The 16,744-nt window shown below is 38.7% G+C and overlaps 2 protein-coding genes across 2 annotated transcripts in view; both read left to right on the top strand.

Moving 5' to 3' along the window:
* Window positions 1–4,490, top strand: part of fndc3a (fibronectin type III domain containing 3A) — a 120,199-nt gene extending 115,709 nt beyond the window's left edge. Inside the window, exon 29 of the mRNA XM_069190201.1 lies at window positions 4,431–4,490. Within this exon, the coding sequence (XP_069046302.1) occupies window positions 4,431–4,490 (60 nt within the window). The remainder of the gene's footprint in view (window positions 1–4,430) is intronic.
* A 549-nt stretch (window positions 4,491–5,039) lies between these two features.
* mlnr (motilin receptor) lies at window positions 5,040–10,414 on the top strand. Its single transcript, XM_006628260.3, has 2 exons — window positions 5,040–6,406; window positions 9,730–10,414. Exons 1-2 carry the CDS (start codon window positions 5,689–5,691, stop codon window positions 10,017–10,019), a joined length of 1,008 nt encoding a protein of 335 aa, XP_006628323.1. The 5' UTR covers window positions 5,040–5,688; the 3' UTR covers window positions 10,020–10,414.
* The last annotated feature ends 6,330 nt before the right edge of the window (window positions 10,415–16,744 follow it).

Raw genomic sequence — 16,744 nt, 5'->3', positions numbered from 1 at the left:
TTACATATTGTACATACATACTGGGGAAAAAAATGCCTGATCTTTGCACAACACCTAAGAATGATTTAAATGCATGAAAGTCAAATTGGTTGGTGTCATGCTCTTGCTAATGTAAGTTCTCACAGGCTCCTTCCTGTCTCAGATTCACTATCCTCTTACCACATGACAAAATCCTGGGCAATTATCAGCCTATCAGAGCCATTTAACGATTAGACTTGCTCGGAGTTTCACAGCCTGTGACGGGAGAGCTACCACTGATAGGAGGAAGACTGGGTTTCTTGGTGTTAACACTGCATATCCTCAGACACCCAAGAAATTGGAGACTCTTTGGCACAAGGGATCTAGAAAGTTTTCACAGGCTCAAGTGCACCCACTCACAACCACATTCATTCAATTGCTTTTCTTTCTCCATCCATTTTCTAACCGAGGTCACAGAGGAGCCGGAGCCTATCCCAGCAAACAGCTGGTGCAAGGTAGGATATGCCTTGGACAGGATGCAAGACCTTTACAGGGTACGCACAGGCATGCACACACTTGTTCAGGGGCTGATTATCCCATAAGCCATTCCAGAAGTCTTTGGATAGTGGAAGGAAACCTGAGCACCCACAGGAAACTTATGTATACCCAGGGAGAACAGTGCTTTGAGGCAGCAATGCTAAACACTGTGCTATCATGCCACCCTGTGTCTCTTCAAGGAACCCCAGCTTTAGTTGACTAATGACAGGCTGTAGCCAAGGTTTGAACACGTTCTGTGTGAATTGTAGTTCTCGACATGACTGGACTATTTTTTTATTTTGAAGTTGCGTCCGAGATCACCGTGTTTTTTTTTTGAAGAAAGCAAAGCTATCAGTTTCCACCACATGGCTGGGTAACTCACTCCCACACTTCTTTGGATAAAGAGGTGCCTTGTCCTCTTAGTTTTAAATGCACTTGTAGGGAGTTTCTACTTCGATTTGTGTCTTAATTATGGCTGTGTCTGTGTGCATGCCCTGCAGTAGACTGGCATCCTTTCTAGGATGTAGTCCCTACATGTGCAAACTTTAGAAGAAATAAGTGATTTTATGATAATGGATGTATTCTAGGGCTACACAGTGGAGCTGCCTCGCGGTGCTGGAGCCCTAGGTTTACTTCCTGTGGTACTGTCTGTGTGAACTTTATACTGTACGTTCACCACATGTTCACAAGGGTTTCCTCTGGGAACTCTGGTTTCCTCCTACAGTCCAAACATAAGCTGATAGGTTAACTGGCTTCTGAAAAAAATGGGCCTGTTGTAAAAGCGCATGTGTCTGTGTCTGCCCTGTGATGGACTGGTGTCCCTTCCACGTTGTATCTTGCCTTGCACCTATTGCTTGCCAGGCCTCAGCTCTCTTGCAATCCTGAATTGGATAATGCAGTTAGAAAATGGATAGATACTAATATTCCACTTCACATTTAAAGTAATTATAATCGTCAAAAATGCTCTTATTCATCAAAAACGTGTAAGCTGGATGAAACAGTTCTAATCTTTGTTTTAGGAAACGTATTTCAGTTTCAGTGCTGTGCCACCCTTGTCTCAATTTTCAGCATGTACAGTACTGTTTTATTAATTTATGAACTGTATTATGTTTGATAATGTGCATTTTATGGTTTTCAAGTCACTGTATCAACACATTTCTCTTGCCCCCAGTTTGAGCAGCATTAAAGATCCTTCATTAGTAAGAAGAGAAGCGCTTCCAAGAGTTAGTCTATAGGCAATTCAAAACAAATGTATGGAATTCAGCAGGAGCAGGCCTCAGCTCCCCCTACTTCCTCTAGATTATTTACTTAATTTTTTCTAAGTAATAATTGTGTACCTTAGAGCTCAGACAAGAACCAGTGACACTTTTGAAATGTGATTTTGAATGCATTAAAAGTTCAGTTTGACAGGAGCCTGTGCCCTGCTCCCCTTATTGTACTTCAAGTAGGTAGCTACAGTACATCAGCATGCATAGGCCGCAAAGGATCAAGTAAAGGTTTATTCCATGCTGAGAAGAAAAGAAACAGTGTTTCAATTGTGGAGGCTTTCTTGGGTGTGAGACACCTTCTGGTTTCCACACCTGAAGAAGGCTCCACAGCTGAAACGTTATGTTTCTTTTGTTCTCTTTTCAGCATGGAATAAACCTTTACTTGTTCCTATTTTATAAGGAATCTGCATATCTTTGGATTATGCATTGGTTTCCTGGGGGATGTTATCACAGACTAATGCGCATCTTAGCGTGAAAACCAAGGCTTCCTTTTGCATTCTCCTATTTTTATTGTAAGAGAAAATTAAACATGAAACACAACAGAAACACATGGAACTACTGTATATATACAAGAGCTCCTACACAAATACAGGAAATGAATAAAGTAAAACAAATAATGCTGCTCACTGATAACTCACAACCCCTGCCGCTCGGTCAGAAAAGCAGAGACCTGAACTCATGCTTCCAATGGACGTGACTTTGCGTTGTTGGCTGGTAGTTTTCACTGCCCAAGACAAATACTACAGATCAGGTCCTCTGTGAGCAGCAGTACACTGCTTGTGCCATTTTCATTATGTGTTGAATTGCCTCAAAACCACGCCTAGACTGAAAGCAGCATGGATTGTCCCAAGATAGATGATAGTACAACATAAACAGTCCTCTGTTTGTGTTCAAATCCTGCTGGGAACAGCGCGGCAAACCTCCAAGTCTAACTGAAGTCCGCAATCCCTTCTTACAGCGGTGGTGAAAAGTGGGCTTTCCTCCAGAGAATGGCAGAGATGAGAGGGTTCAGCTCTGATCACAGAACAATAAGAAGAATGAAACAAAGGGGTCCGACAATCATTTTATTTTGACCGGACTTTAGTTATGTTTACAGCATCCATTACCTTTGCAATGACCTTTGCAGTTTAAAATGAAACTGAAAAATGCCAAGACTAAAAAAGGGTAACATTCTTCAAAAGTTTTTTTTAGAAAGTCTGTAAGGTTAAGTTTAGTAACCTGTAATTCATATAAAATTAATATTAATTTTTAGTTCAAATCAGCATGACAGGATCCTAACCCAAAATTGAATTCTGTTAATACAGTATTTAACCTACAGAGCCTCAAAACAAACATCACACAACTTAAGTAGGTACAGTAGCTGTGTCAGCATGTGTAGGCTGCAAAGGAACAAGTAAAGGTTTATTCATGGCTGAAAAGAGAAGAAAAACACGTTTCAGCTGTGGAGCTTTCAACTTATGCATGTATGCCTTTAGAAAAGTAAATGTTTTTTGTATATTGATTAAATGATTTGGGCTTCATTTTGATTAACTGGTCATTTGTGACTAATCATCATTCATTCAGGTTGCATAAGTACTAAATCGCCTTGTTAGTGAGAACTTGTGTGAGCACAGATGAGGAGATTTAAATGAATGCCGAGCCTTTTATAAATCTAGGTCTTCTAGCATCTTTGAAAATATATTTCAATTCAATAACTGTCCAGATTAAAAGGATTTTCAGGAGCAGCGCTTAATATTTGCTTTAAGTGGTGCTCTAATGAAATCAAGTATTATTCTCTGCCACCATGTTACAGTTAACTTCATTAGGAATAGGCCTGTGGTCTTCAAGGAAGCAGATAAATCAAATTTAATTGTAGGAGGTACTTACCCATCCTCTTCCTTGCATACACACTTAATGTGCCGAGAAGAATTACATACAGTACAACAGCAGACCAACCTTAAAAGAGAAAACCAGACTAACAGTAACTGTAGGGGCTTGAGAAAAGTGAACATAAGCCCTTATAAGTTATACTCAATAACATGCTGTAGCTGTACAAAGCAGTGCATCCCAGATAAAGGCTATGTCAGCAATCTGAAGAGATTGAAGACAAGCTGATGGATCTATAATTGCTAGTATGTCTTTGGAGCATGGGAAGAAAACAGGGCATGCAGGAAAACAAAACCCTGAGAGAACATGCAAACCCCATACACAAGGTTCCTGAGTCCAGAATCAAATTCAGTTGGCAAGACATGCCAGACATGTGTCAGACAATGCCACAGCACAATGAATGTGCACAATGAATAGGATAGAGAAAATAATGTTCTCATTGCAGTGCATAAGAGAATACAGTCTAATACAATACAAATCAGGAGACGGGGGTGTCTTTGGGGATTGTTTACTAACAAAGGAAAAGATGTACAGTAGGTATTCAAGTATGTAGCTTAAGAATTCCCTTATCTTATATGTTGATAATTGCTTAATGTAAACTGAATCTCATTTTGGGGGTTGTGTTTTACTGGAATGTGCTTCTTTGTTGCACTTGGTTTGAATTGTCACCCTGCAAATACGTTTTTAATTTGCCACCACAAACCACATCTTTTTTGGTGTGGAATATATTGTTGCTAAATAGGTTTTTAGATGCATTGTTAACAGTAGCTCAAATTAGTTTGCTGAACTGTTTCATTCAAGGTTTTGTCATGGTCAGAAGAAGGAGGGGAGCACAAGCCAGAAGAGAACACATGGAAATAAGTGAGAGGATTATTGTGATATTAAATACTCTGATTACACAACAGACAAACACAGCAGATACAGCAAATAAATGCAGAAAGACTTTTTATCAGGTCTTTCATTCAACTTGAGCTGGGCACAACTAATCAATTAATTTATTTAAATAGGTAATACAATTGTTCATTGCTTGATTTGATTACTATGTGAAGATTGATTCTTAATTCATCACTTCCAAAGCATGCCTGGGAAAATAAAAAAAAAATAGAATAAAGCTTAAGTTCGAAAGAAAATTTAGGCAGCATTTATTACTTATAAATGGATATATCACTTTTCCAATGTTATATATATATACTTATATTTCCAATATATACATTTATGACACTATATACAAAATGCCACACACAAGAAAAGTCATGATTATTTTCTGCAAAGAAATAAACATTTCTTCAAAGAATTATTTGCTTTTTGTTTAAATTGCAGATTGAAACTAAATTAGTAAATTCAAAAAATTAATTACATACATTTTGCTTCCCGTTCATCTTTTTCTTTTCCATGAAATGGAAGATGGAAGTAAAAGTAAATCTTCACTTCCAACGTCAGAAGAGAGAGGCTTGGTATCCTTTACAAAGTCCTTGCAGCCTGCAGAATGAGTGTTCAGCTGCAGATCCGCTCCCCCTCTCCCCTCCCTTCTCTAGCCCTCTCAGTATTTGATAAAGGATCAGAGACAATGATGGACTCAGTACAGAGCAGTGCAGCCAGGCTACAGAGCTTCTTGGCTTCAGAAGAGGTTTAACTGCAACAACAACTTTTAACGCCCCAGCGTCTGGACATGTGGATCAAGCTCTTTCTTTGAGATGATGAGGACCTGTCTTGGAAGTGTTTCTCCACCACTCAAACTGTTTTTTTCTTCCCACCTTGGAGTCTTTCATCTGGAAAATCACAACAGCAGCAATAAGTAATAAGTAATAAGAGTTTGGGAAAGTGAGCCAGAAAGGAAGGTGGAAATCTTGGAAGCCTGTAAACACATTTCGTATAGGTCAAACAATGGCTTTGGAAGTCCAGCCTTTCTTTGTGGAGACTGACACCAGAGCTGTAACAGTAACATCCAGCTGAGACTTGACAGTGTGCACTGGAAGAATACACTCATGTAGTTCCCCCAAATAGTTTTTTGACATGTGAGAACGCAAAACCAAGGAGTTTTCTGGACAGACTTCAGACTATGGAAAACTACCATGACTCTGGCTCTTTGTTCCCTGTCTCCACTCTCATCCCTGTGACCATCATCTTCATCTTCCTCTTCTTGGTTGGTGTCACAGGAAACACCATGACCATCTTGATCATCCAGAGATACAAGGACATGAAGACCACCACCAACCTATACCTCTCCAGCATGGCTGTGTCAGACCTTGCTATCTTCCTCAGCCTTCCCTTTGATGTCTACCGCCTGTGGAAGTACATCCCCTGGGTCTTTGGGGAGGTTGTGTGCCGCATGTCCCACTACATCAATGAGGGGTGCACCTACGCCACCATTCTGCACATCACTGCGCTCAGCATCGAGAGATACCTGGCCATCTGTTTCCCTCTCAAAGCCAAGGTGGTGGTGACCAAGAGGCGGGTGAAGTACATCATCCTGTTCCTTTGGACCTTCGCTCTGCTCTCTGCAACTCCTGTTCTCTTCATGTATGGGGTGGAGTATGAGAACAGCACCAGCCCTGACTACAACACCCAGCAGTGCACGTACACCAGTTATGCCGTCAGCTCAGGGCTCCTGTACACCATGATCTGGCTCTCTACTATCTATTTCTTCTTCCCCATGCTCTGCCTCACCTTCCTCTATGGCTCTATCGGCAGGAAGCTGTGGAAAAGCAGAAATGACATCCAAGGACCAAATGCCACCAACAGAGAACGGACTCACCGTCAAACGCTCAAGATTCTGGGTGAGTTATGATGCTCTGACTGGTTTACAACCACATTTCACAGTCCAGTCATTTATGACCATTTGGAGAGCCACAACACAAAAAAATTATATTGGTGACTTAAAACCTCACGAGCTGCAGACTTGGGAATCAGGGGAATTTAGAGAGGTTAAGTTAATTGAAGTTGAGGTTGGACTGAGTCTTCAAAAGCTCAAATTGACTCCCCATGCTCTTCAGAGTCAATTTAAAAGAAATTTGAGTTGACAGTATTTAACATGTCTCTGCACAGTGCAAAGTGGGGTTGCTCTACAGTAAATAGTAGTAATTAAGTAATCTGCTTAAATTAAGAAAAACATAATTGTAATATTTTTTAATGGTTTTGTCTTTCATCACATGAACTTTATTGATGTTGGCACTGTGTTAGCATATAAAGGTCAGAAAAACATTTTTTTTTAAAGATAACTTTTCTTCTTCCCTCTTCCTGAAGTAAGCAAATAAAAGAATGTCATGTATTACAACTATTTTTTCCTGCGCGAAAAAACTTGCATGGTTTGTCTTGCCTATAGAGTTTATTTTATCACACTCTTCACCAGCTCCTATATGTGAATGGACAGCCTAATTGTTATACTCTTTTGATAATAAAAACATAGCACATGTTCTGTGCTAACCTGTTGATGATATTGAATTCTGAGATAATATCTTATTTTTGCAATCTGAAAATCTGAACTGTCTAAATTAATTTCTAATTCCCCATCACATATAGACAAAGTGAGACCTCAAGGACAGCTGTTCTGTCCTTATTAGGATCATCAGATCAGCATAGCTAACTCTAACCAGTGAAAGCTTAGAATAATTGTATATTTTTTTTATTTAAGAACAAGGATTCACTATAAATAATAGGAATTAATATTAATTGCCTCTCACCATTTCACAGCACTGAAAAGCACAGCTGTCTTTAATGTTTCCACTGTGCTCCACTAATGAGCACTTAGGAGGGTTCTGAATTTGACTTCAAGAACACAAATTGGAATAAAAAACCTGTTCGGACAACTTTGATTCCTAGAACTGCAAAATAGCCAGAGCTATGTAACATTTCCTTTCCCTTAATTTATAGTGACCACTTACTCTTAGGAAAAACACACACAGCATATCACTGAAAGCTGTTTCATGTAAAACTCACAGATAGAGTGCATTTAAAATGTATCTGTTAGATGCATATAGGACCCATTAAAGACTCAGATTAAGTTATTTTTCATTTTTTATTGTACTTATCTGTGACCCGGATACTAAGAAAGACAACATGCAGAGAAAATTAATTGTCCTAACTGGGCAAAAAAATAGTGTTCTAGTGAACCAGTGTTTTTTCACATCATTGTTTACAGCAATCCTGAAAAACACAAATGTTCTGAAACTTCTGTTGGTTTATTTCTTTCTGTTTTTGTTTTTGTGATTTAAATTAAAGAAATCAAAGGTTAAATAATAAGATACACAATATACACGATGTAAACAGGCCTTTTGTACAGCAGTCTCTAGAATAAAATAAAAATAGTCGTTGTTACAATATATTTCTTTATCTGTTCATTACAATGACTTAGAAAAACAGAAAGTTCTGCTAGAATTGAGATGTTTGTCTCTAATACAGATAATAGTTTATCACAAATTTGAAGTGCCATAAATCAGCTTTTATCTATCCTCAAGACTGCTTCATCAATTGTAAAATTGTATGGAAATGTCAATCTGTGCACTGAACTATCTGTTCTGCGTTTCTAAAGAATTCAGATTAACCAAGTGAAATAAACAACAGTTTTTGCAAGGTGATTTTTTTTCGATCTCATTTTCACATTGAAAGAAGCATTTTAACATTATTTTTCTAACAACTTCTGCTGATATTTCTAGAACTAGTGTCAGACCAAGTAAACAGCCCACTAATTAATCTGAAAGCAAATACTGATTGTATTTTTTTTCTTTGTAGTTTTAGCCAAGCAATAAGTCAAGATTTTCTTAGCAGAATAGCCAGATACTTAGAAGACATTGTAAATGCAAAGTGTGACAACTAGAAGAACATAAAAGCAAGACAAATAGTTTATTGCTTTGTCATCAGTTGCTTTCATCATGTAGGATCATTCATTCTTTTATTGTGCCAGATGTTTTATAATGTTTGTTTTACCTATAAGCCTTTTTTCAATCTCTTATATTTCTATTTTTGTTTCTCTGTTTGTTCAACATTTACAGTAAGTTTGTAGATCATAGTGAGGTTTTATTTCCCTCAGTTGGTTAAACATTCGCATTGCCATTGATTGTGTGTCTCATCACTCTGATGCCTCTCTTAAGAGATCACTTTATTGGCCATGTATAATTTCTTGCATTAGGAATTTGTCTTTTCACATAGGTATAGCTTGCTCCTTATGAGACTCACAGGCACACAGATGGGGAGAGAGAAGCTTGGGGTCAGAGTGCAGGGTCAGCCATTTATACGGCACCCCTGGGAAAGCTGGGATTAAGGGCCTTGCTCAGGGGCCCAAGAGAGTAGGATTCCTCTGCCTGCTGTGGAATTTGGACCAGCAACCTTCCAGCCACGGGCGCAGAACCTTAGCCACAGAGCCACCACTCCGCCCCTCTTGTATTTATGTTTAGAGGATGTTTTTTCTCTGTGCCTAGCAGTTAATCTTGAAATGTATGAATGGATATGTGTGTATACATAAAAGGCATTGTTAATATGCACAACTTTCTATTCACATAAAGTAGCAATAAGCTAATGTGAAGAACATACATTAAGCGTTCATCACTTCTGTTGAAAGCATTTGATCAGCCTCAAAATTATTTTTGACATATCTAAGTTTCTCTTCCTCCCTTTGATCAATTCCTCACTTTGAAACTTCAATGTGTACATAAAAGATTTTCTAGAGTTAATGCAAATTTCTTGGAGCTGCTGCTGGGTTTTATTGAGGATTCAGAAGAATTGGCTTGTAATGGAATAATCAATAACCAATTCAGTACTGAGGCCCTGGGTTAAATTCCTGGGGTGTTATCTGTGTGGAGTTTGTGTGTTCTCCCGGTGTTATGTTGGGTTTCCTCCAGGTGCTCCAGTTTTCTTCCCCAGTCCAAAGACATTCTGGTAGGTTAATTGGCTGTCTGGGAAAATTGGCCCTGGTGTTAGTGTGTGTGTTTGTGTCTGTGTGTGCCATGCAATGGACTAGTGTACCATACAGGGTGTATCCTGCCTTGGGCCTGTTGCTTGCTTGGATAGGCCCCAGATCCCCAACTACTCTGTATAAAGCGGTTATAAAATGGATGGATATATCTGTATATGAAAATACAGCAACTTTATTTTTTTGATTTTCCAGCTGTTGTGGTCCTGGCTTTTGCAATCTGCTGGCTCCCTTTCCACATTGGGAGGAACCTCTTTACACATGTGGATGATTACTACTCAGCCAAGCTCAGCCAGAACTTTAACATGGTCTCCATGGTGCTGTTCTATCTCAGCGCCTCCATCAACCCTATCCTCTACAACTTGATGTCCAAGAAGTACAGGACTGCGGCCCACCGACTTCTGCGCCGTCGCCAGTCCAGTCAGAGGGCCTTCTCCACCAGGGAGGACACTGCTGCCTGCACTGAAACCTTCACTGGAGTTTAGACCACCAGCATGGTGGAGCCAACAGTAAGATGAATGGCTTGCAGCAGGGATAAGGCAGGGGTACTTGCTAGAAAGACTTGTGCTGCTTACACACCCTGCCCAGCTGAACATAGTCAATATGCTATTTGAGGTGTCTTCTTGTCAGAAATGAAAATTATTATGAGTTTTGTCAAAATTAACTATGGGCATTTTTACCTCACAATAAATGTTTTAGTAGGAATGAGAAAAAATGCTATTAAAGACCTTCTTCTCAGGAATGTTAGTCAAATATTAGATTGTAAAGGAAGACATACTGTATTTTGTTTTGCATATGTGTAATATTCTGTAGTCTGTTACTAGTCAAACATAACAATGTTAAGCAAATTCAGAAATGAGATGTACACAATTAAAATAATGCAGAAATTGATTTTGTATAGACTTCATTTGTCAGCTGGTTTAACCTTATGGGGAATGTTGTGCTGTCTACTGCTCCAGATGATATCCAATGATAAGTAAAGTGAATAAACAATGGATGGATTATTTAAGTGCATTCCAAATACCCCCAAGGCCAATGGCACTGGAGGTCATCTTCAGCAAAGAAAAAAGTAAAAGCTGTGGAATGAGATGTGATGTGTACAGCGTTTTGACCATAATTAATTATTTAAAGCATAATCTCCTTTCAAGTTCCATAGAAATTCTTAGCCTCATTTTCCAACCCAGTCAAGAGCAAACAATATAAAATACAGAACCAGGAAGTGATTATATTGTCTCGTTAATCTGGTAATGTTCCTGCCTCTACCTGGGTTTTCCAAATTCAGCTCCTATTGATCTTGTCACTGTGTGTTTGATGCTATGTGTAAAGGTGGTTTTCTTTATTACTTCTATATGAAAAAGCATGGATTCAGGTTTTCTCTGGAAAATGAAACCTAAAACTTAGACCATTTTGTGCTAAAGGCAAATCTATTGTTTCTTTCCTTAAAAGAGAATGTGTGACTGAAAGCTTTGAGTCATTTTTTAGGTTTAAAAATCAATACAAGAGGTCTCTTTCCTGTTTTCTGCAGTGAAATGAGACAGATTTTTTCCGCCTTTTTTTTACCCCCTGCAATTATATTTCTCTGGATGTCAAACATTTCTACTTTGTTACATGCTCCTTAAACTGTGGCACAGTCACTCAGTCAAGTTTGCACAGCTTCCTACAGTGCGTCTTCAGTCCAACACATGGTAATTTGTGTTGCTATTATGACAATTAGGAAACACAACTTCCTCTTTGCTCCTGTAGTTCACCAGAACTGTGTTGAAACGTGATCTAAAAACATATGATAAAAACATATGAAAGTAAAAGAGAAAAAATCATCATGAAGCTTTTTAATTTCTTCATTGCTTCATTTACATTTTACAACTACAAAACCACAATCTGACATAGTACAATATCTATCTTGAAGAAAGTGTTTAGTGTTTACAATTCTGTTTTCACTATTGTTCATTTTCATCCAATAATGTGACTAAAGTAACTACAGTTGAGTATTATTTTAACATAGTATAAATCTATATCGGCATCTATAAGAGTGTGTCCAGTTGTACACATGAGTGTATTACGTTGTATATGTATGTATAGCATTGAACTTTTCTTAGTACTTTAAAGGGTGTCTGCTGAGATGACTGCTCAAGCTCAAAGAAAATTGCCACACTGATTTATTTCTCCTGGTGTGACACTTTCCTGGTGAGAAAGATATTTCTCCTCCTGGTTCATGTTTTTATTCCATCTTGCCAATACCATCATATAACCCACTTTTCAAAAGGTGAAGTTCCACCAGTAATTCTGGTGATAAGTGGAGCCAACAATTAGACAACAGAAAACATCTATCTAGAAACCAAAAACCCAGAGGTTTTCTTCCTCACAAATCTTCTTTGTCTACAAGGGCAACAATCATAAAGGATTAACCAACTTGTCATAATCGCATACATTTTTATTCAATCCATCAATCATATGAACGGATCCTAAAGGTTATCCTTTTCCCTTAAAAGAAAACAACAGTCAGTGAAATATCAGGATACCTATTTAATGCTGATTCTTTTTGGACCTGTTTCTTACTACAGTTGTAAGAAGATATTTTTACGTTCTGTTTTAAAACAATTTGACTCAATTTGAAACAATTTGAAAAGGACATTTTAGCATGACAGCTACAAATTATGACTCCCTCTGTTCTCTGTTCAATATTACCCTCATGGCTGCAAATGTTTGGCATGGGGTGTACATGAAATTTAAGATTAATGAGCCAGGTTTTTTTTTTTTGGAATGCCTTTCACTGTGGCTGTTCCCACCTTGGTCTGGAAAGGATCAGCCAGACAAAAAGTTTACTTTAATCTGAGAAAATGACATTTTCTTCTTGATTTTCAACACAAGAAATGTGATAGATTTGATTTTGATTTATTTAGTGGTCACAGTTTCCTTGCTGACTTTAGATTTAGTTATTCATCTGCTAGGCTACATACTTTAAAGTGTTCCAAAAGTAAATCTTCATTTATAAAGCCTTATTTATGGTATTCAGCATTTCTGCCTGGTTCATCTCTGACAGCTAAGAATTCTTTCAAAGTGATGCTTCATTTGGCTTCCCAGGAAATGTAAGTGGTTTGTTATTTTGTAAGGAGATTGAAATGTTGCCATGCAGGTTCCATACCAAGACTTTAACACCACAGATATGCAGCAATGCTACAATGACTTTACATTATTTAAATGATAATTAAACAGAACTAATGTCCTTATAGTGTTTCCAAACAATTTGTACCAGTTTGTACTGTGCATCAGTGTGAAAGCACAAGGTTAATCCGCAGGTTCCTTGGCTACATTTTACTATTAACCTAAGCAGGAGAGGGTAACAGTGACTAGTGTTGAGTTCAGGTAATCACTTCTTTCTTTACAGAATTAAAAACAACAGAAATAAATGAATTGGAATAACAGTACACATAGTAAAAATGCAACCATGGCACTTTTTTAATTGTATGTTTTTGCAGTATTATTTGTTTTTGGTAGCTTAAAATATGGATACATCATTATAATATATCTGAGAATTTCATAAACTGTATACTGTACTGTGAACCAAGTGTTAACAAGCAGACCAGGATTTTAGTCCAGTCAACCACCATTTAAAATCCCAGTTAATGTCTTCAAGTAACAAATCCCTGTTGTTTTTATGCTCAGCAGTATAGGAGATAGGGGATTAAGTTTGCTGTAACAATCAGAAATTGTAACAGGAAATTGTGAGAGTGCTTGACAACTTTTAGAAACCAATCAAACATAATATTTTAAGTCTCACACAGAGATTCTAGATATACAATATACAATTTAGTGATATAACCAAAACATGCATGACAAACAACAAAGATAATATATTTGTGAAATGATCTGCTGCGATACGAAAGCTGATTGTTCAAAATGAAGATTTATATTCAAAGATCCATTTTCCAAAGGTCTTTGATGAGTTTGCACTGGTAAACAGAGCTGGGCTGGATTTGTCTGTGACAGTTTCTCTGTGCTGGGAGGATTTTGATGCAAACAGAGGAGAGAGAGAAAGAGATTTTGCCTGGCAGTTGTCTAGCTCCTTGTATTGCGTCTCAGGCCATTCTGCCAAAGTAGCATCTTGTTGACTTTGGTCTTTAAAAAGAGTCTGGACACAGTTTGTCTTCTTGAGGTCCAGCCACAGGGACAAGGGGGGACTCGGTTTGTTCCAGCTATAGCTTTTGTTCAGAATATACCTCTAGTCAACAAAAAGAAACTCCAAATGTCTAATTTGTTGATCAGACAAAAAAAACAATGGGTTCGAAAAGACAAGATTCTGTTTCAGGAAGAATATCCTGGGCAGAATTCTGTACTTTACTCTCTCTCCCTCTCACTCTCTGTCTGGCTTCTTGGAGAACAGTTTGAGTCCTGACTTGTACTGCTTGTAGTCATGTGGTTGTAGAAGTAGGTTTCCCAGTTTAGATAGACAGAGATTAGAAGTCAGGTTTTGTAACGAACAGTTCTTTCCGGACCCTATGCAGACGACACAGTCCGACGGAGTGGGGAAACACTGGGGAAACGTCATGCAGGAAAATGGGGCAGAGACGGGGGGGCATGTCCAAGGTGCACTGGTGCACGGGGGAGGTGTGGCCGAGGCGAACAATCCGAGAGAGTAATCCTTAGAGTATCCAAAAACACATGAGTAAGTCCAAAACCAGGAGATCCATCAAAACAAGGGAATTAAAACCACGAAGACCGGGTCGGAACCGGCGGACGGGGAACAGGAATGGGAACAGAGGTTAAAACCTTAACGGGACCAGGCGCTTCCAGGTCCCGGACTCGCACGATATGGAAATCAGATGCAGAGCCCAGAAGAGCGTCAGCGCCTGGCTTTAAAGGTGGGCTGGGAATAGGGAGCAGGTGCATAGAATAAAGTCTTGAGTGATACGGCTGGAGCACCCTTAAGGAGGGGGAACTAATATCGTGACAGGTTTATATAGTACACCATCAGAAGTTGGTGATTGGCTGAGTTACTATCAGGCTTTCGTTCTGGTAACCACCCTACAGATCCCCAGTTGGTCGACCTTCCTTTTGGTGATGGATAATTATGGAAGAAACCAGCCTGGAGACTTGCACCTGTGCTATATATCATTGAATGTACAGTACTGATGCAGTTTTGCAATGTCTCTTCTCAGAGGGGTCTATTTAGCCATATTCCTGTGCAATTATACAGACAACACCGGGCTGCTTGGTTAAGGCACACAATAGTTATTAGAAATCTTTAATGACACTTAATTCTAAGTGAAATAATAGGCCTTGTCTCTACAGCACCTGTTATTGGGGAAATGTAGCAGCCAAGTGACAAGCCTTGTACTGTACCTGTAACTCACAGCGCCAAGCAAAAGAAAACTACACTTTGTCACACAGTAGCACTTACAGTTATATATCAGAGGAGTCCTATATTCATTTGTCCAGAGCACATGAGCTCTCCCAGGTGTTGCACACCTGTGCTTCTCTGATACCTGAGCTCCACTCTCATGGGGCTGTCTGCTACACCTCTCCTCTAAAGTAACTTTCTTCCTGGCAAACATTGCTCATGGTTACCATACTGATCCAGCTCACCTGTTGGCTACCTCCGTATGTGCACCTCGTACTCACATATTCAAAGACAAGGCAATAATCCATCCTTTCATTCATTAATTTTCGAACTGGTGCTACAAGGTTCCCAGCACTGCAAGACAACAATGCTAACCACTGTGCCACTGTGCCGCCCCACAAGGAGATAACTTCAGATAATTATTCACCTAGACATCCAGTCCACAATACTGTAGGTTGTACTGTATGTATCTTGATATGTATGAAGAGATAGCTAGACATATACCGGGAAAATTAATAAACAGCAAGACTGATTATGTACAACTGCTTCTTTAATCCACCCACAGAGGACATTAAGAGGACAAGGGAGCATTTGACTTTATTATTTAGTTTTTCAAATCACCTTTCAGCTACATCCATGCCTTTTGCAAAAGGGGAATATTGGAGAATTCGTTTTTTTTCTCTTCACTGTCATTTTTTTTTAATTCCCATCTCTCGTAGAGAGACAGTTAGTTCAAGTAAGGAATGGATCATAATCTTGGCAAATCGACATGAACAGGTTAACATTGCATGTAAACCCAACTGTGTAGTGACAACAGGTAACAAAACCCATACGTCTTTGTTTGGCCTTTTTCTAGTAGATTTCAGAGTCTTCAACAGTAGCATTTTAAAACGACACTAATTAATATAAAATTTGCTGCTGACTGTCTGTACCTTGTGAAATTCTCTGCAAATATTTGCTCTCTTCTAACAATACAGTACCGTGCTTTGTAAGTCTGTGTGGCTGTGTTGGTGGTGGTGGGGTTATGTTTGCCTTAATTCTGTAGCATGGATAATGGATAATTAATCATTCCATTAAATGAAGAAATAAATCAGAAGTGAAAATACAAACCGTTACTAGGCAAGTGCACTTAAAATTACTGCCTTGCAAATTCAGACCTGCTTACATGAGTGGTATACTTAGGGCTATGAAAAGATGAGGACACACCTATCTCAGTTTCAAAGAAGCTTGGTGGTTCCCTCAGGACGTTGGTTCACCATACAATACCACCATGCCACGTAGCATGTGTGTCTTGGATGAGATATTCTGAAGCTTACAGATGAAAATCAAGCTAAAGCTTTCATATCCAACTGCTATACTTTGCTGGAACCTAATCCTAGTCAACTCTCAGAAGCCTGCGAGACTGGTCTTTGTCATTATTTGGGTGGCAAACACATAAGAAAGAGGAGTTTGTTAATGGAAGTAGTGTTAGTGATGCTCTTCCCTGGGGATAAGGATTTCTAAATTAGTGGGACAAAATGGCAACTGTGGTTTCTACTGTAGGTCTTCTACTGTAGGTCGTTTTTTAAATGAGACATTAAAACAAGATCCTGACTGTTGAAGTCCATTACAGATCCTTTGGTACAATTAAAAAAAATATTAGATGTTAAGTTTTGTGATCTAGTTTCATTCCTGTCCAAGTTTTCTCAGACAATATTTCTTCCTTCTCAACATGGTAGATAATGTCACTCATTCTATTCTGGTCTTATGAGACGTCTTTTGAGTTGCTGGTTGCTGTGTGCCGATCCCAGTGGGGAACAAAAATATCAATATTGTCTATGTTTTCCCAAACTCACATATATGAAATGGAACATATGATAACAAAGGAAAGTA

The sequence above is a fragment of the Lepisosteus oculatus genome, chromosome 5 (assembly GCF_040954835.1).
Source record: "Lepisosteus oculatus isolate fLepOcu1 chromosome 5, fLepOcu1.hap2, whole genome shotgun sequence".
Taxonomy (NCBI): Eukaryota; Metazoa; Chordata; class Actinopteri; order Semionotiformes; family Lepisosteidae; genus Lepisosteus; species Lepisosteus oculatus.
Note: the sequence above shows the minus strand (reverse complement) of the source record. Positions and strands in the feature narration are given on the sequence as shown.

Excerpts from the sequence above, each read along its gene's own strand:
- mlnr (XM_006628260.3), top strand. The coding sequence starts at position 5,689 with ATGGAAAACTACCATGACTCTGGCTCTTTGTTCCCTGTCTCCACTCTC. Across the intron at positions 6,407-9,729 it reads TCAAACGCTCAAGATTCTGG|CTGTTGTGGTCCTGGCTTTT; the intron begins GTGAGTTATGAT and ends TTGATTTTCCAG.